Source organism: Cavia porcellus, unplaced genomic scaffold, assembly GCF_034190915.1.
Source record: "Cavia porcellus strain 051 isolate PalLab524CR breed Dunkin Hartley unplaced genomic scaffold, mCavPor4.1 scaffold_1, whole genome shotgun sequence".
NCBI lineage: Eukaryota > Metazoa > Chordata > Mammalia > Rodentia > Caviidae > Cavia > Cavia porcellus.
The window spans coordinates 59,155,529-59,174,843 of record NW_026947484.1 but is presented as its reverse complement, the minus strand read 5'-3'; the positions used below and the strand labels follow the sequence as shown (position 1 = coordinate 59,174,843).

Sequence of the window (19,315 nt, the reverse complement as noted above, 5' to 3'; positions counted from 1 at the left end):
CTCAATTCACTGATCAAAAGAAACACACTAGCACAATGGACCAAGAAACAAGGTTCAACAATATGCTGTATACAAGAAACACATTAAGTAAAAAAGAAATTTATAGACTGAAAGGCAAAGGATGGAATACAATCTTCCATGCAACAAGAATCCAAGAAAAGCCAGAGATAGCTATTCTGTTGACACACAAGGTAAACTTCAAACTAAGAATGATCAAAAGAGATAAAGAGATATACTTGTTAAGGGAAAGCTGCAAGAGGAAGAGATAATCATACACCAAATGCAGGAGCACTCAACTATATAAGACAATTATTAATAAACATGAAAAATCAAATAAGCAATAACAGTTATAACGGGACTTTAATACCCCATTGTCACAGAAATAGATCAACTAGACAAAAAACCAGGAAAGAAAGAAATGAACCAAACCTGTGAACAAATGCACTTAGTACTTGTATACAGAGGGCTCTACTCATAATCAGAATACACATTCTTCTCAGCTGCACATTGGCTGTTCTCTAAAATAGACTATGCTTGCCCACAGAACATGCTTAAGTAAATGCAAAGGCATTGAAATTATCCCATGCCAATTATCAGGTCATAATGCAATGAAATTGGAAATTAATGGCAAAAGAAACACTTCATAAACACATGGAAATTAAATAACCTGCTAAACAACCAATGGATCACAAATAAAGAAATTAAATATCTACATCTAAATAACTGCAGATAAAACATACTGGAGCTTATGAGATGTAATCAAAACAGTCCTAAGAGTGAAATTTAAAGTGGTAAATTCCCACTCAGGAAAACAATGAGCACAAATAAATACCTAATGTTACATCTCAAGCTTCTAGAAAAGATGAGCAAGAGAAACCCAAAGCCCATTCTATAAAGATCAGAGCAGAAATTAATGCAATCGAGAACAATAAAAAGAATAAATGAGTTGGTTCTTTGAAAAATTAAATAAAATTAAACCTTTTCTAACCCTGTTTAAAAAAAAAGAAAAGATTAAAATTCATGCATTGAGGAATGAAAAGAGTGAAATCACTACAGATGCTGTGGAAATTCAGAAGATCACCAATATCTACTTTGAAAATCTTTACTCTCTTAGGATGGAAAACAAAGTATGGATAAACTCCTAGATATGTATGAATTACCAAAGCTGAATCAAGAAGATATAAAAATTCTGAATAACCCCATATGAGTTACTGAGATTGAAAATGTAATTAAAAAAAAAAAAACTAGAAAAGCCCAGTTCCTGATGGGTTTACTGCTGAATTCTATAAGAAATTTAGAGAAGATTTAATGGCAATATTCTTCAAATTCTTTAATGAAATTGAAAGGGAAGCAATACTGCCTCACTCATTCCTAAAGGCAAGTATTACTCTCTACAACCAGAGAAAGATCCAACCAAAAAAGTGAACTACACGCCCATCTCCCTAATGAAAGTACAAAAATCTTCAACAAGATATGAGCAAACAATGCATTAAATCACCAAGTGGGATTCATCCCAGGAATGCAGGAATTGTTCACATAAATCAATAAATCTAACATCATATCAATAGAGCCAAAGACAAAAACCCACAATCATCTCAATAGATGCAGAAAAAGCTTTTTATAAAGTCCACTCATTCATAATAAAACCATACAGAAAATTGGGATTGTCATTACTTAAATCTGATAAAAATATGAAGCTGATAGCCAGCATCATAATAAATGGACAAAAACTGAAAGCTTTTACCAAGAACAAGAAAAGAATGTCCACTATCACCAATCCTATTCAGTTCTGGAATCATTAGCCAGAGCAATTAGACAAGAGTACTAAATGGAATAAGCATAGGAAAGGGAGAAGTGAAATTATCATTATTTGCAGGTGTTATGATAGTCTACATAGAAGACGCCAAAAACTCCACTAAAAGACTTCTAGAGTTAATAACCAAATTCAGTAGCATAGCTGGATACAAAGTTAACACCCAAAAATCAATAGCATTCCTATACACAACAAACTCACTGAGACAGAAATTAGGGAAATCACACCCTTCATGCCAGCATCCAGAAAAATGAAGTACTAGAAATCAATCTAACCAAGGAAATAAAAGATATATACATTGAAAATTACAACACTCTGAAAATGGAGATCAAAGAAGATATCAGAAAATGGAAAGATATCCCATGGATAGATATCCTATCCATGAGGTTAGGAAGAACCAACATAGTGAAAACAGCCATAGTCTCTAGACTGTTATACAAATTTAATCTTTTTTTTTTTTGTCTTTTTTATCGGTACCAGGGATCGAACTCATGACTGCCTGATTGCAAGGCAGGCGCTTATGCCGCTGAGCTAAATCCCAAGCCCCTACAAATTTAATCTTGATCAAAATACCATTGGTATACCTCACAGGTCTAGAGAAAACATTCCTAAAATTCATTTGGAAACAGAAGAGACCTAGGATAGCAAAGCAGTTCTGGGCCACAAAGGGAAGGCAGAAAGTGTCAAAATCTCTGACTTGAAATTACACTGGAAAGCTACTGTGATAAAATCAGAATGGTATTGGCAATAAAAAAAAGAATGAAAAACCACCCAGAATCAATGGAACAGATTAGGAGATGCAGATATAACTACAAACACACTCAGCCACCTTATCTTTGACAAAGAGGCCAAACTTTCCCTGAAACAATGCCTCTTTAACTAATGGTTCTGGAAAGACTGGCTTTCCACATGTCAAAGAGTAAAACTAGACCTGTATCAATCACTAAACTAAAGTGAAAATGGATGCACTAAACTAAAGTGAAAATGGATCAAAGATGCATCTATTAAAACAGAGACATTTGGCTGAGGGTTAGCTCAGCAGCACAAGTGCCTGCCAGGAAAGTGTAAGGTCATGAGTTTGATGCCTGGTATTAAAAAAAAAAAATTTTAAATCTACTGGAAGAGAAAGTAAAAATCTCAAAGACTTAGGGGTAAGCAGAGAATTCATGAACAAAAACTAAACTGCATAGGAAGTACTTCAAAGAATTAACAACTAGGATCTCATCCTTTTGCACTCTAAAAGAAATTACTTACAGAGTGAAAAGAGAACCCAGAGTGGGAAATATTTTAGTCAACTGTCCCTCATATAAAGGACTTATGTCTAGAACATACAAAGAATTTAAAAAATCAGGCCCCCCCCAATTCAAAGACTCAATCCAAAAATAGGCATCTGAGATGAACAGACTTCTCAGATGAAGACATACAAATAGCAAGTAAATATATGAAAAAATGCCCAGTGTCACTTGTCAAATTAAAACATTACTGAAGTTGTGTCTGACCCCAATACGAATGGCTTTCCTTAAGAAATCAGTCAACAAATACTGGAGGACTTGTGGGGGAAAAGGAACACTTCTTCAGTGTTGGTGGGAATGCAAACTGGTGTAACCACTGTGGAAATCAATGTAGAGATTCCTCAAAAAACTAGGACTAGAAGTCCCATTCGACCCAACTATTTTCTTTCTGGATATTTTCCCAGAAGAATTAAAAACATTGTACTACAGTGATATATGTTCACTCATGTTTATAGCAGTACAATTTGTAATAACTAAATCATGGAAAGAACCCAAATGTCCATCAACCAAGGAATGGATAAAAAAAGATGTGTTATTTTTATATAATGGAGTCCTACTTAGCAATAAAGAAGGATAAACTCGAGGCTTTTATAGGTAAATGGATGCAACTAGAGACCATACACTCAGTGAAATAAACCGAACTCACATGTGTAAACATTGAATTGCCTCCCTATATAAGAAAGTAAAAGAGTAAATAAGATACAAAGTCTGCAATAGATATTGAGAAAGGGAAAGAAACTGCTCAAAAGGAAAGAACAGCTGGGATAGAAAGGAGAAGGAAGGAAAAATAAATAACAATGTTGTACTGCTACTTTTTTTTAGTTTTTTTTGTTTTCTTTCTTTTTTTTTCCTTTTTCTTCTTGTTTTCTTTTTTTTCCTTCACATCAGATGAGTAATGTGCTGATGTCATAACAAGGTTTGAAGAAGGCACATGTCATGCATACAGTATGAATATCCAATCATCACACTTAGGAACTGAGGATCTTAGTTTTATTTTAAAGAAGATAAAACAATAAAACCAATCAAACCAGTATAAGAGATACAGGACTTCAAAACATTATAAAATCAATAATAGTAACCATAATGCCTTTTGATGTCTTCAAAATAGCCGCAGATAACTTAAGACATAGTAAAAATCAATCAACAGAATAGAAACAATAGAACGAAGAAAATAAATGCAGTAAAGGACTTCAAAACAAGCCTATAATAAATCCAAAATTGCTACCATAATTTATCTTGCTATCTTTGAAACAGCTGCTCTTGCCATTGGATTTGACATAATCAAAACAAAAGAGAATAAAACCCAACCCAACAAAACAATGGAAACGATATAAGACCTCAAAACAAGACCACAGATAGTCCAGCAATGGCTACAACCCTTGGAAGGAAATTCCCCTACATGCCACACTGCATAGCTCTATCCTCTGAACCTATGATCAGACCACTGGCCCTCGACCTGTAATGCTAGTGAAACACCAAAGCACCACAGGCATCCAATTGCATTTCACCTCCATAGCTATCATCACAGCCTATGTTCCTCCGATAAGCTGGTTGCTTACAGTGGTGAGGTGGAAAGGAATGGAGAGGATTGGTACTTCTTGCTTGCCAGTGCATGTACCAGAGTGGACTGGGGTCTGGCTAATCCCAGTCCAGTGGTGGCCCATACATGGCACTGGTTCCCAGACTAGGCTTTCTTCCTGGTGTGGACTTGTTCTCTCTGCCCCCGGAGTCTGCAAATGGCGCTGATTCATGGGGAGAGGCTGGGGCCTGGCTGTCTGTACTACTAGTTTCTTTTAGTCAATTGCAAATGATGGTCTGTGCTTATATTGGATGGTCAGTTTTTCATACTCTATATCTTGTATTATGAGCAAATATTTTGAAAAACCACATAATATATTAACCATTGTGAATTTCCTACTATCCTGTTTTGACATTCTGTGTCATTTTTTGCTCTCTTTAAAATAAAATTTAAAAATAAGGGGGCTGGGGATTTAGCTCAGTGGCATAAGCGCCTGCCTTGGAAGCAGGCAGTCGTGAGTTCGATCCCCAGTACTGATAAAAAGGAAAAAGACAAAATAAATAAATAGATAAATAAATAAAATAAAATTTAAAGATAAATAAATAAAGATCTTCACAACCCTCTTTAAGTATGTACACAAGCAAAGGCAGAGAAAGAATCTTAAAATTTTTAAAGCAAGTTTTGGAGATCACTGCTTGTTTGTAACTTCTCAAGAAGATCAATATGCTGGGCATGGTTGTGCACACCTGTAATCCCAGCATTCAGGAAACTGAGGCAGAAGGATCCCTAGAAGTTCAAAGCCAACCTGGGCTAGAGAGAAAAAGAGAGGGAGAGAGGGAGGGAGAACTAAATGAGTCAAAGCCAGCAGGACAACCATGAGGTAAGAAACGCCAAAAGAGAAAAGAAAGGATGAAAACCAAAATGTGTGCTGGGGATCTGGCTCAGTGGCATAAGTGCCTGCTTGGCAAGCATGAGGCTGTGAGTTGAATCCCTGGTACTCAAAAAAAAAAAAAAAAAAAAAAAAACGCAAAAACTGTGGTCCTAAATTAAAATCTTAGACTTCCTTGCCTCCACTTTTCTTTCTTTGTTCTTACCGGTGACCCTTGAGTCAAACAGTATTCAAGACACAAAATAAATCTGTGCTACTGGGTTTGCTAGAGGAAGTACTCAGAGCACTTTAGTTCATGTTGTTCTGCTAGCTGCCCTCATGGCTCTAAGTAATACATGGCTGTTTCTTGTTTATTGTCATACATAAAGAAGTGATTTTGCAGACTGACATGGGAGGATTTAGCTCACATGCCCACTCTCTGAGTATCACATGTAGGCTTCTTTCTCAATGGTTAATAATAGAATTTCACTTTGCTGGATGTGATGGTGCATACCTATAATCCTAAGTGTTCTCCAAGATCTAAGGCAAACTCTTAGCTGTGAGTCCCTGCACACATGAAAAGTTAAACACTTTAAACATTCAATGGCACAAGATAAATATTCCCATTCCAAAAGGTACAAATGGGGACAACAAAGCACTGGGACCAAAGCAATTCAAAAGTCCAATGGACATTAAGTCCTATAGTTCCATGTGAAACATTTGAGATAATCTTTTGTGAGCTCCAAAAGGTTTGTGTTACTCAGCTCCTATGGTTTTAGCCTCTGTGGCTTCTCTCTTTGCAGATTTCCTCAGATGACTCATGTTCCTGGCTTCTCCAAAATTCTGGGATCTCCACTGCACCTTTAGCTTCACACTCAAAGTTTCATATACCGCTCTCTCAGAAGCACACTTGCCTGGCCTCCCAGGCCTTCTGAAATCAAGTTGGAAGTCTTTTTAACCTCATAACTTCTGCATGCACCTAAAACCAGCACTATGTGAAGATTTTATTAAAATTGGAGCAGTAGCCAGGCTTTCCTCTCTCTTGACTGTAGGGATTGAGTGCTTGGATCACTGGGCACTCAGAATCCAATTCTGAGGAACAAATTCTCCATGCCACCACCTTTCTGGAACATGGTGTTTTCCAACTTTCTCCTCAAAGTAAAATCTTTCACTTTTGCAGTTTTGAGGTTGCAAAGGGTGGAGACTTGCTGCTTCTTGTGATGTGCTCAGGCCATCTTTTATATTCTGTTCCTTCTCAGCAATCAAGATTTTTTTTTTTCAGCTCTATGTTTTCAGTCCACAGCTTTAATGGAGCTTTTTTTTTTTTTTTTTTTTTTTTTTTTTAGCGAAATTCACATTTTAAATCATTCTTCTGGGCTCTTTGCTCTTGATTCACAACATAAATCTGACTAAAAGTACCCAACAATAGCCATACCCACTACCCCAACATTAGTCTGCTTTGAAATTTCTTCTGGCAGGTTATTTAATTTGTCACTCTTAATCTCAATCTCAGGCAAAGTCTCTGCACATGAGCAAAATGCAGAAAACTTTCTGCCAAGCAATAACACACATCACCTGGATTCCAATAACCAACGCAGTCCTTCCTAGAAGAAACCTCTGGAGCCTGGTCTTTACAAGTTTTCTGGTCTTCTGAGCTCTGACCAGAATCTCATACAGAACAGCCTAATGTGTTCCAGCATTACTCTTTCAGGCAACATCTCCAAACCTTTCCAAACTCTCCCCACAAACCACTGTGAAAGGCTCTTTTTTAAAAAAAAAAAAAGTTTATACTATTTATTTAGGCAAAACAAACGCCTTTTGTATGCATAACATTAATACTTAAATGATGTCCTGATGTAAAATACAGAATGATTCAGGTACAGAATATTCCCATTATCTGGCCTATATGAGTATAGTGCCTTCTGTCCAGGTAACCGAACATCTTAAAATATATATAAATTACACTTTCCAATGAATTTTTCATATTCTTTGAAAGGCATTCAACCCTTCCATCAGAATTCAAGCAAAAGACTGCTTTTCTCACACCACTTAAAATTTTACAAAGAATTCTACAAAAGCCTGAGGTTTAACCTTTTTTAAAAAACTTGTATATACAAGAGCATAAATCAACATAATATCCTCTTATTTTTAGAGGGAAAATGTTTTCAAAGATTTCCTTTTATGAAGGTATGCTTAGCTTTCAGTAGTTAAAATAATTTCTTGTTTAAAGCTGATTAAAATAAATTTAAGTGGGCCTATTTAAACTTTTCCCCAAAGGAAGCCCCACTATTGCTAAATGAGCTATATGATTTTTCATAAAATAATTTTGGCAAATTTAGATTTTTAGGATAATTTTTTGATTTTTTGTTTGTTTTTGACACAGAGAATATTGTTGTATTGCCCAGGCTGGTCTCAAACTCTTGGGCTCATGGACATCCATTGCTAAAGGCTCTTGAACCACATGGCCAGGTAAAGCCACAGCAATGACCCCACTTCTCTGGTACCAAATTCTGTCTTGGTTATTTTTCTCTCATTGCTGAGAGAAAATAATAGACACACAAAATTGAGGAAGGAAAGGTTTATTTAGCTCAGTTTTTGGAGATTTCAGTCCATAATTAGCTGAGTCCAAGGCAAAGTGGCACATGGCAGAGGGCAGCAGTTCATGGTGGTAAAAAACAGCAAAAGCAACAAGAGCAAAATGGAGGAGCATGGAGATAAGACTCTTTCTGCTCCTTATATTGTATGTAGGCTACCCACCCTAGGGTGAGTATAGCACTCACACCCATATTCCCAGCATTGGACCATGAATCAATCACAAATTCTAGAAGCCTGGCTCCTTGACTACATGAGGCTTTGGGGGGACATCCAGACACAAACCGTAACACTGGCCCTTTGCATTTTCTTGGTTACCCAGGCCTCAGCTAGAGTTGCAAAGCTGCTCTGAACTAGAAGGAACTGCCTTTTTTCTCTGGCCTTCTCCTCACTCCCTCCTACCTTACCCCACAGGCTCCCACAGGGTTGGAATCACAACTGCATAGCCACACTGGCCCAAAAGTCTTTTAGTTACCTTACTCTGTTTTTTGTTTGTTTGTTTCAAATTTTGCCTATTTATAGGGTACAGCATGATGTACCATCTGTAGCTGGGGATTTAGCTCAGCAGCATAAGCCCCTGCCTGGCAAGCATGAGGTCCAGAGTTTGATCCCTGGTACCCCCCCCAAATATCTGTAATGTGTCACAAATTGGGGTGATTAGCATTTCCAGCTTCTTAACATTTATCTTTCCTCTGTGTTTGGATCCTTAGAAGACCTCTCTTCTAAGTTTTAATAGAATATGTTGCTGTAAACTCTGATCACCCTTGGAACCATACTCTATTCTTGACTTGTTTTTCTGTCTTAAAGTTTAGTTCTTCATGCTGCTCTCCTACCTGCTCCTGGGTCATAGATGACCTCCCACCCACCTCTCCATTTGGATTTCCCACTGAACTACCTACATTTCCTTCTCAACCAGCCAAACTCACCTATGTCCAGTATCTGGTCATCTGTAATGTGACACAATGGGACAATCACCAGGAAGCCAGTACTTTGCCTCAGGCCCTTACCTTGACACATCTTACAGAACCACCATTGCAACTTCCTAAAGCTATGCAGCAGGGGCTGCCCTTTTCTACCCCTGCCTGTCCTCCAGGAGAGCCACCCCAGGCCAGGTACTGTATTTTGGTCAGCACTGTATCTTTATTAAGGTATATGATAGCAATATATTTGGCCCTCAATAAGAGTTTCCACATGAATACAGCAGTGATCACCCTGTCAAAGGCTGTGTCTATCTCACACTCTGCTAAATTTCTCCAGGGTACACTAATAGAGGTTGAATATTGTCTCCCAAAAGATGTTAAAGTCCTAACCCCCAGAACCTAGAAATGTGGCCTTATTGGAGACATAAATAATCTCTTTGCAGATAATCAAGATCATTAGGGTGACCCTTCATCCAATATGACAGAATCCTCAGGAACAGGTGGCCTTTGGGCACAAGGGTGCTACACACCCAGGTAGAATGCCACGTGAAGATTTGGGCAGAAGCCAGACCTCCTAATCTTGGTCAAAAAAAGGGTTGCACCTGAAGCATCACAGAGATTTGGTTTCAAAATCAGAAAGAATGGATGTCATATGTGGTGGTGCATGCCAGGGATCCCAGCTAATCAACAGGCTGAGGCAAGAGGTTTAGAAATTTGGGGCCAGCTTAGGCAGTTTAGGAAGACTATGTATCAATATAAAATAGGAAGGACTGGCTGGTAGCAAAGCTCAGAGTGCTGGTTCAGTGTGCAGAGCCCTGGATTCCATCCCTAGCTCTGCATTCTGCAAAGAGATGAAAACAGCTAGGCAGATCAGACACAATTCTGCCAGGCTTACAACTACAGTCTCTTGGCCTGGCATTTCAGATGTGACCTGTTAGTCCCAGAGGGAAGACTGGCCCCACCACCTCACTGACCACTGCGGTGGAGCAGACACCAAGTTCTGGCAGGTAGGGCAGACGTCAGGTACTGAGGAGCCACACAGAAGCGTGGACAGCTGAGCAGGGCTGGGGTCACAGCTGCGGGCTGCGTCCGAGACCTCCAGACTGGCAGGGGACCAGGTCAAGATGGGGACTGGGTCGGGACGAGTGGGACAGGGTCAGAACCTGGACAGGATTGGGAAGCCGGGATTGGGTTGGGACAGGATGGACCTGAATGGAACTGGGTACCTGTCAGGATGCTGGAACCAGGCTGGGCTCAGAGTGCTGGAACCTGGAATATTGTGGGGAGAACCGAGATCCCACCCCAGACCACAGCCCTGTCAAAGCCTGGCACAGTAGGGTGACAGTGGAGTGATGTGCTCCTGGATGGCTGTCACGAAGCCTAGCTTCACCTTCATCCCTAGGGTACCAAGTGTTCCTGTGGAGGCAAGTGAGGGGTAATGTGGCATGGGAAAGATGAGGTGGGGGGTGAGATGGAATGCGTGAGGAGTGAGGCGGGAATGGGGTGAAGAGAGAGGTGGGATGGGTGAGGTGGGATGAGGTGAGGGATGAGGTGGGATGGGGTGAGGGGGGTGGGTGAGGTGGGATGAGGTGGGATGGGGTGAGGAGAGAGGTGGGATGGATGAGGTGCGATGGGGTGAGGGTGAAGTGGGATGGGATGAAAGTTGCAGTGTAGACGGAAGGTGAGAAGCAGGGCGGTGGCGCGCGAGCCCGAAAGAACCCACCGAGCCCGCGCGAGCCCGCTCCCGCCTCCCCCGCTCCCACAATGCACCGCGGGCGGCCGGGGAGGGGACTGCGGCGGCGGACGGCGGCCCGGAGGATGCGCGCGCGGCGCGCTGGGCGGTGAGGAGGCCCCGCCCGGCCCCGCCCCGGTCCCGCCCCGGTCGCGCGGCTCCGAGGGGCGAGCGGCGGCCCACGCGTGGCAGGCGTCACGGCGCCATGGCGGCGTCCGAGCTCTACACAAAGGTAACGCAGCCCGCGGCCGCCCGCAGGAGGCCGAGGCGGCGGGCGGCGGGGAGAGGCCTCGCGCTGCCCGGCGCCCCGCGGGTCTGCGGCCCAGCGCCCCAGCGCCCCGACAGAGGGCTCGGGACGGCTCGGGGCGGCAGCGTCGCCGGAGCGGTCGCGGGGGGCGGGCGGGCGCGGTCCCCAGCCGCGTCGCGGCGCCTTCCGGCCCTGCAGGCTGGCGCATTTGCAGAGCTGTCCCCGCCGCCCGTTCTGAAAGCCAGAGCCCGGCTCTCGCGCCCTCGTGAGTGCGTGCAGGCGCAGCGTTTCTCCCGCAGCCCAGTGCGGGCGGCTGTCCAGCCAGCATCGATTCCCTCTCATTCCCAGAACAGAATAGCTTTAACTTTGCACATGCACATTTGCAGCTGCAGCATCTCCTGGGGGGTAGGGCCGTGGAATCACTGCTTCGAAATGGGACCGAAGTCAGCCCAGGCCCCGAGTCACAGCACAGAGGAAGGAGGTCTGGACTGGGCATCCAGAGACCTGACTGTGTGTGTGACCTCACTGTGTGACCTTGAGCAAATCACTGAAGCTCTCTGGTTCAGGTTCCTCACCTGTAAATACGGTTAATTATACCTGCCCCATATCCCCTTCCAAGCCATTGTGACGGTCAGACTTAATAATAGTTGTAAAAGCTTTTGGTGATCCTTGTATTTCTCTATAATTAGGAAATGTATGCTTAGTTTCTTCAACCATCAAATGAGGAGCTTGTATGACAAATTCCAAGGGACCCCTTTTTGCCTAGCCCTAAATTGAGGATTACATAGTTGGAATTTCTCCCTAAATCCAGCAATTTCTTTTTCTTTCTTTTCTTTTCTTTTTTTGATACTGGGGATTGAACTCACAACCTTGCGCTTGCCAGGCAGGCACTTATGCCGCAGAGTTAAATCCTCAGCCCAGTAATTTCTTCTTAGGTACTGTAGCTCTCTAACATGTGGGTGAGTGTAATTAGAAGCTGATTGAAAGTTACTTAATTCTGAGTATTGTACAAATCTGAACTCATCTAACCCTTGTAATGAATGTATGAGGTACATCCTAGGATGTATCAGTTACAGGATTTCCATGTGAAGAGAAGTCAGGCTGTAAACATTCAGTAGTTACTTTGTGCATGTTCCCCCTGGTAGTCCACTTAGTAGTAGTAGGCTGTTCTTCAGCATTTGCTTAGGTAATAAGTTGTTGGATTTTAGATCTGCCTCTACTTCCCACATATTTGTGAGAAAAAATAATCAAAGAGACTGGCCTTGGTAGCACATGCCTGTAATTCCAGCACTCAGGAGGCTGAAGCAGGAGAACTGCTCAGAGTTCAAGGCTAGCCTACCCCACATAGTGAGTTCAAGACTAGCCTGGACTACATAGTAAGATTCTTTCCCCCTCCCTGCCAACAACAAAAAATCCAAAAGCTATTTTGACCTTTTTTTTTTTTTTTTTCATTGTAAGAATTTGGGCTTCTGTCATAGCCTTAGCATAAATTTGTTTAAAGTTTGTTATTGTAAAGACAGTCTGGTCTAGTAATCAAGACTAAAGTTGTGGCTTAGAGTGCCTTCTAAATAAACATATACTTGAGTATAGTCTGGCCACTTGGTTATTGGTTGGCTAATGCTATGATGGGCTTCTACTTAATGACAGGCAGGAATATTTATCAGATGTGCTATGTGCCAGACAGCACGTTGCTGGGGAACTGTCAAATTTTTTAAATTGCTGCATTGTCTAACAATGGGCAAGTCACAATCTTTTCCTTGAGTGGCTTTTCCCATACAGTCTCACTTTCTTTTCTCTCTCTCTTTCTTTCTTTTCTTTCTTTTGAGGGCCTTGCTGTATAGTCCAGGCTGGTTAAACTCACTATGTATCCCAGACTGTACTTAAACTATTGGCAATGGCTGGGTGTGGTGGCATATATCTGTAATCCCAGTACTTGGGAGACCCGAGACAGGAGGATTGCTGTGAGTTTGAGGTCAACCTGGGCTGCATAGTGAGTTCAAGGTCAGCCTGGACAATATAGCAAAGACACTGTCTGAAAAAGATTAAAACTGCTTATATTCTTGAGCCACTTTGAATCTGCAAGGACACAGGTAACCTGCTCTTACCTCAGCAACTGACGGCCAGCTGGTTCATTAGCAGAAGTCAGGGAAGATGTCAGGACTTGAAAGGGTGAATGTTTCCAGAGACAAAAACTGGGGTGTGGTGATTCTTAAGGAAGAAGGAAATCATTAGAAGTATCACTAAACACAAAAATCTTGCTCTTGCAGAGGGTTATAAAGAAGGAAGTTCGGGGGTAGATTACAAAAAAGTATGCATTAGGGTCATTCGACATTGTGGTTAAATATGAAAAGCACCCTTTTGAGAAATGTCTTTCAGAGCTTAAAGCTGGATTTTGATGTGCGGTGTATATCAACTCCTGTTACAGTGGACAAGAGACTGCTCAGTTTCTTCCAATGCTTTCACTCTCTTTAATTTGGTGCATCTTAGAATAATGGTTTTATCCCAGCAATTTAGTGGGGTTTCTACTGTATAAATTTTTCCAGCAGTGTAAATATTTTAGGAGCAGTAGCTAGGTTCCTAGGATACAGCACTTCTGGGAATGAATATTTTGGTTAAAATATTTTTGTTGATGTTTTTCATTGCTGGGGATCTGTTGAGCTTTGGAAGTTACAGCATTATTGAGGTGGTCAGATACTATAAATTCACCAGCTTAAACTACTGCACGTGATTCAGTAGTTTCAGTATATTAGCAAAAGTTGCATAGTGATTCATTTTTAGGCCTACCTGCCTACAGAATGGAAGGCAGCTGTGATACCTCTTTGCTTCTGATATTGAAAATATTTGTGAGATTTGACTTGCCAGTGGCTATCTGTATCATAAGGTCACTTGGAGGTGCTTTTGGCAGCTGCAGAGGACTGGGCAGTTGTGGGACAAGTTGTCAGTAGCCCTGGGTGAGCCCCACAGCAGCATGGTAGATGGTGGATGGTGCTAGTCCTGCACACTCCAGGCTCCCAGACAACAGGACTAGCATCACAAAGGCAGCTTAGAGGTCGCTGGTATGCTAAAGATGTGCAAATACAGCCTAGAGCCCCAAATCCATGTTAGTTTTGCTGGATAAAAACAGCTGTTTAGGCTAGTGCGTTGAGTATTTGTAACCTTCCTTTCCCACCATGTTTTCTTAAACCTGCTGAAGCCATGGCCTAGATTTTTTTCCTAACATAGTTTGTGTTATATTCTATGCTGTTGTCCCGTTAAGCTCTCATTCCTGGAAATTCTAATAGTCTTGTGTTGCAACTTCATTATCTCTCTGATCATGCACTGTGATTTGGAGTTCGGCATGCATGTTCATGTCCTCATCTGTTTGTCCTAATGTCCCTAGGCTTGGTAACACCCCATTGTTCTGCTTGCTCCTCAGGTTGGAAACCTTGGTGTCCTCTCACATTCTGCTTCTGTACCAGCTGTGACTTCACTTCACAGCCGGTGGACTTTCCGGATCTTGAGCACTAGCACTGCTCCTTGCATTGAAATGTCTCCTCCCCGTCTCTGTCCTGTCATGGTTACCGTGTACATGTTTACCTCCCATGCTATTGCCCTGCCATTGGTCAGTGAATGAGTGAATTAATATGTCACCAGAGGAGGGACAGCTTGAAATCCATGGTGACATATTAGTTTGTGGGCATGTCCTCCTTCCACAGTGTCCTGGACTTCTGTTAGCCCACTTCCTCCTCTTTCCTCTACGCCTCTATCCGCTTCCTCTTCTCTAGTGCTTTCCCTTCTTCTTCTGTCATTTCTTTCTCTCTCTAGATCCCACGTGTGACTGAAGACGTGATATTTAACTTAGAAGAAAGTTTTTTTTTCTTTCCTAAAATGAATGTTGTGACCTCACTGTAGCCCAATCAGTGGAGACACTGAATACTAGGCCTGGCCTGGGGTGTTGCTCCTGCGGAGTTTCACTTCTGGGGGGGTGGGGTTAGCTGAAAGAAGATGCCTTTATCCATGGTGTTGGCCTTTGGTACCTGGTTTCCGTGGGTCTTCAGTATGTGATGCTTTGTGGTCAGTTTCACCCCTTAGCAGCTCTTTTGCCATCTGCTTCAGCTGCAGTGTCAGCCTGAGTTTTTGCTGATACAACTTAAACTTGCAGAAACCTATCCCTGTTTCTTCATGCCTCGGCTGTGCTGCCTCTCCTGGCTAAGCAATCCTCATTTGGAATTCTCCTTAGCCAGCAGATAGCAGCATCAAACATCTCCTGGGACAGCAGAGGCTTTTTGCCAATCATAAACCTTAAAGGTGATGTAATTAATTATGTTTCGATTTCAAAATAACGGTCCAAACTTGGTTCAACTCAAGCAATGGGACAAACTTCCCTTGGGGTTTGGGACTGTCAATTTACCTTCTTGGCTTGATGTGTTGCTATGGCCAAAAATGGGCAAAATGCTGGGGTGGCAGGAGACCGGACATGCAAAAGGTAAGTTTTTTCTTTTTTCTTTTGAGGCAGGGTCTTCCTAAGCAGTCCAAGCTGGCCTTGTGTTGTAACCCAAGCTGGCCTCAGCTCAGTGGCAGTCCTGCTACCTCAGTCTTCTGAGTGCCAGCATTACAATGGCAAATGTAACACAAAATAAGATCTGTTCATCCTTCATCACTCATACAAAAATATGCATTGTGGCCTGGAATCCTGCGTCTGTGCTTGGGTTTTCTACTTAACAAATATACTGTGAAACTAGAAACATTTCAGAATTAGAGAAATAAACTGATCAGGGCAGGATAGGCTAAACAGATGGAAAGTCGCTGGAAAGATGAGGGTGAGCTGGAAACATGCTGTAGTGTAAGCATTAAGAGTTGTGCTTTTTAATGTCATTTTAGTAGAAAGAGAGGCTTGTTAGATCTTGAAGTAAATGTGTGTGTGATTTTCAATCAATTTCTACTGTACACATTACCTTTTATGTTTATGAGTGGGGTGTGGTGGCGTTTTGGTCCAGACTGGAGCTGAGGCTGGAAGATGGAAAGTTTGAGGCCAGTATGGCCTTCATAGTGAGACCCTGCCTCAAAGAAAGCCACGTTTACATTTATGGAACTTCTTTTAGATAGATCTTGCTCTGTATCCTCGCACTCACAGTTTTCCTGCCTTTGATTTCTCAGTGCTGGAATTAAAGGTGGATGTAAATAAAAATACTGAAAGTGATTTTTCTTTTTCTTTTTAAAATTCTTTTTGGTGGTGCTGAGATCCAACTCAGGGCCTTTCACATGCTAGGCAAGTGCTCTGCCACCGAGCGGTACCCCCAAAACTCATTGCTCTCAGTTATGAGAAGCAGCCTAGTTGTAGTACATCATACTAAGAGCATGGGTAATTCTGGAGAACCAGTTTACCAGATCTGTTTTTGACAGGCTTAAGTCATTATCTGCGAGAACTGGTTGCATCAGGAAGAAGAAAAAACCATCTCAAAGCCACGAAGGGTTTTATTTGTTTCTAGAAACTGAGGATCTAGGCAGGGCTGACTCCAAGGCTCAGACGTGGTGTTCAGGTTGTCACTGACTCTCATGCAGGCCCTGCTTCGTCCTCAGGACAGTTCTTCCCAGTGACAGGATAGTCAGCTTCGTCTGCATATCCTGTGATGCCACAGCTCTGGGCCTGGAAGAGGCTGGTGAGAGATTCTTGTTGCATGTCTCCATCTGGTGCCCTTTCTTTTTATGATGCCCTGCAGGCAGTGGGCAGGAGGGCGTGCTGGTCAGCTTTATGCTCACTCTGGATTGGATCCCTAGGGAGCCGTGGCACCATCATCAGTGGCCTGCCTGCGAGCCAGTTCCATTAGAGCTGGAATAGACGGTGCTGTGTAGACACCGTGGAATAGGTGGCCTCTGTGCATGAACCACCGTAAGTGACATGATCAACTTCAACCCCCGTCTTTGTGATCTGGAGCAGAAGAATGGTAGAGTTTTGCATGACCAGGACATTTGGCCCCTTTCTCCAAGAGAATCAGTTCAAATTTCAAAAAATGCTGAAGAAAATCCATACATGTACAGATTACTAATTGCGTGTCAGAGAATGAAGATTTGAAAAGTACTTTTGTTGAGTTTTAGGGAGTTGAGGGTGGCCATATGCTTCCTTTCCTGCTGGTTACTTTCTGCCTATTTCCTCAGCATTCTGTTTCCCCTGGACTGGATTGTATGCATTCTTTTTCCTAATTTTAAACTCAGTGATGCATTGTACCCCCTCTCTGACATCTCTGTCTTTCTGTCTGTCTGTCTGTCTCTGTCTCTGTCTCTAGCTTTGTCTCTTGACTTTGTCTTACTTTGTAGTCCAAGCCAGCCTTGAACCTGCTGTGTGGCCAGTGTCACAGTCTTTCTGCCTGAGCCTCCGTACTGCCCAGCACTCCTGGCTGCACAATTTCCCTTTGTCTCTAATGGCATTTGGTCTTCCGCCCTGCATCTTCTTTATCTCTGTGCTCTTGTTTTACCTCCCAGTCCCTAATGCTTCCTTGTGATTCTCTCTCTCTCTCTCTCTCTCTCTCTCTCTCTCTCTCTCTCACACACACACACACACACACACACACACATTACTTTTGGGCAAATTGTTGCTTGGAAACTCAGCTTGAGGAGGGTACTTTATTGCCCCCAACCCATGTGTTATGCATTGTTAGCACTCCTGGAATCTGACATCACAGCAGGAAGTAGTTTTTAATAAGTTTGATGAGTCAGTTTCCTTGTGAGCTTGTGTGTCACACAGTTTTTTCTGATAGACAACTTTTCAGTCTAGGAGGCGTAGACTAATTAGGCCTCAGTTTTTCAGCTTATTTTACTGGAGTACTTATAACAAGATGAATAGGTTTTTAAAAAAAAATTATGTTTTCACTTGAAAGCATTTTGTATTAGTACTTAAGCAAATTTTTTTGTGGGCAGGTACCGGGAATTGAACTCACGACCTCGTGCTTGCTCAGGTGTATCTCCAGCTCCACTTAAGCAACTTTTATACAGAACTTGTCTCTGTGTATCTATGAAAATCTAGTTAGGCAAGCTCCCTGCTTAGGTTAGGAGGATTTCTGGAGATGTTTTCTGTAAACCTGGGGGAATGTAATTTTAATAATCAGGAGTTTTGGTCAAAACCTGGATTAAATTTTTCTTAGTTCAGAATGGATCTTATTTTTAAAATGAAAAAGTTAAAACCACCAGAGTTAATACTGCTTTTTAACCCTCTCCTATTATTACTCATCGTTATTTTCATCCTAGATAGACCAGAATTTCTCAACCTTTGCACTGTGACAGCAGGCTGGATAGTTGTGTTTAGCCGAATCCCTGGCCTTTATCCACTGGATCCAGTAATACCCTCTACCTCCAGTTACAGTGGTGTTGTGGGCACCACCAGATGTCTCCTGGATTACCACATCCACCTGCCTCCCCCAGGCTACTGCTCTAGGGTTTTCTTTTTTCTCTTGCTTTTTGAGAAAGAGTCTGAAACTTGTGGTCTCAAGTGATCCTCAAGTTCTGAGTAGCTGGGCCACTGGCACACAGTACTGAGCCCAGCTACTCTAGACCTTCGCACGCAGATAGAGGTAAGAAAGAAAGGAAGAGCCCGAACAGACAAAGATGAATGGGAAAAGCTTTAGGAAAGGCAGCTGACTTACAAGCAGGTTTGGCTTTTTTTTTTTTTTTTTTTTTTGCTTTTAGTATTGATACATTCTGAACTATTTGTAAAATATAAAAACATATAAATGAAGAAAGTTAACAAGTCATATTATTATGCAGAGATGATTATCATCAGATTTACTTTTTTATCTTTTACAGTGCTGGGAACTGAGCCCAGGGCCTATGTGTGGTGGTGGGCAAGTGCTTTACTATGAGGTTTACCTCCTGACTTCTTTTTTTCTTTTTTCTTTGTTTGTTTGTTTTTTGGTACTGAGAATTGAACCCTGAGCCTTACACTGAGTTACATCATTAGCCCTTTTTAATTTTTATATTTTAATCTTTGGAAGTATTGCAGTATATATTGCTTGATACAAATACAAAATCAAGGCATGAACATGACTTGGCAAATTAAGTAGACTAACATAGTACTGTAATAAGAGGGACCAGTTTACATTCTCACCATTTCACAACCACAAAACAACTTCAGGGGCTTTAACAGTCTTTCAAAGCTGTTCAGTAAACCATGTTTCTTTTAAAAAAGATCTGCGCTTTTGCCTAGGCTCGAGGATATTAAAATCTAACACATGAAACCCATTATTTGAGGTAGAAATCTAGGCAATATGCTACTATGCCCGTAACCATCCATTATAGTTAAGAATTTTTCCAGTCTTCTAAAGAAGGAATTTTCATATTTTGAGACACACCTCAGTAAGTT

The 19,315-nt window shown here is 41.9% G+C and overlaps 1 protein-coding gene and 1 non-coding gene across 8 annotated transcripts in view; one reads left to right on the top strand and one right to left on the bottom strand.

Moving 5' to 3' along the window:
* Positions 1-3,987: 3,987 nt before the first annotated feature.
* Positions 3,988-4,088, bottom strand: LOC111757414 (small nucleolar RNA U13). The gene has a single exon (XR_002791771.1). It is a non-coding gene; the product is annotated as a small nucleolar RNA U13 (small nucleolar RNA).
* Positions 4,089-10,698: 6,610 nt separating this feature from the next.
* Positions 10,699-19,315, top strand: part of Myo5a (myosin VA) — a 155,233-nt gene continuing 146,616 nt past the window's right edge. For 6 of the 7 annotated variants that reach the window (XR_010047556.1, XR_010047555.1, XM_063248865.1 and 3 more), the window contains exon 1: positions 10,811-10,968. Coding sequence is in view for 5 of the 7 variants with exons in the window: in XM_063248865.1 (XP_063104935.1) it covers positions 10,942-10,968 (27 nt within the window). In the remaining 2 variants the exon portion in view is untranslated. Of the gene's footprint in view, positions 10,969-19,315 lie in introns of all 7 variants that reach the window. The other variant, XM_013154616.3, reaches the window with a different exon arrangement.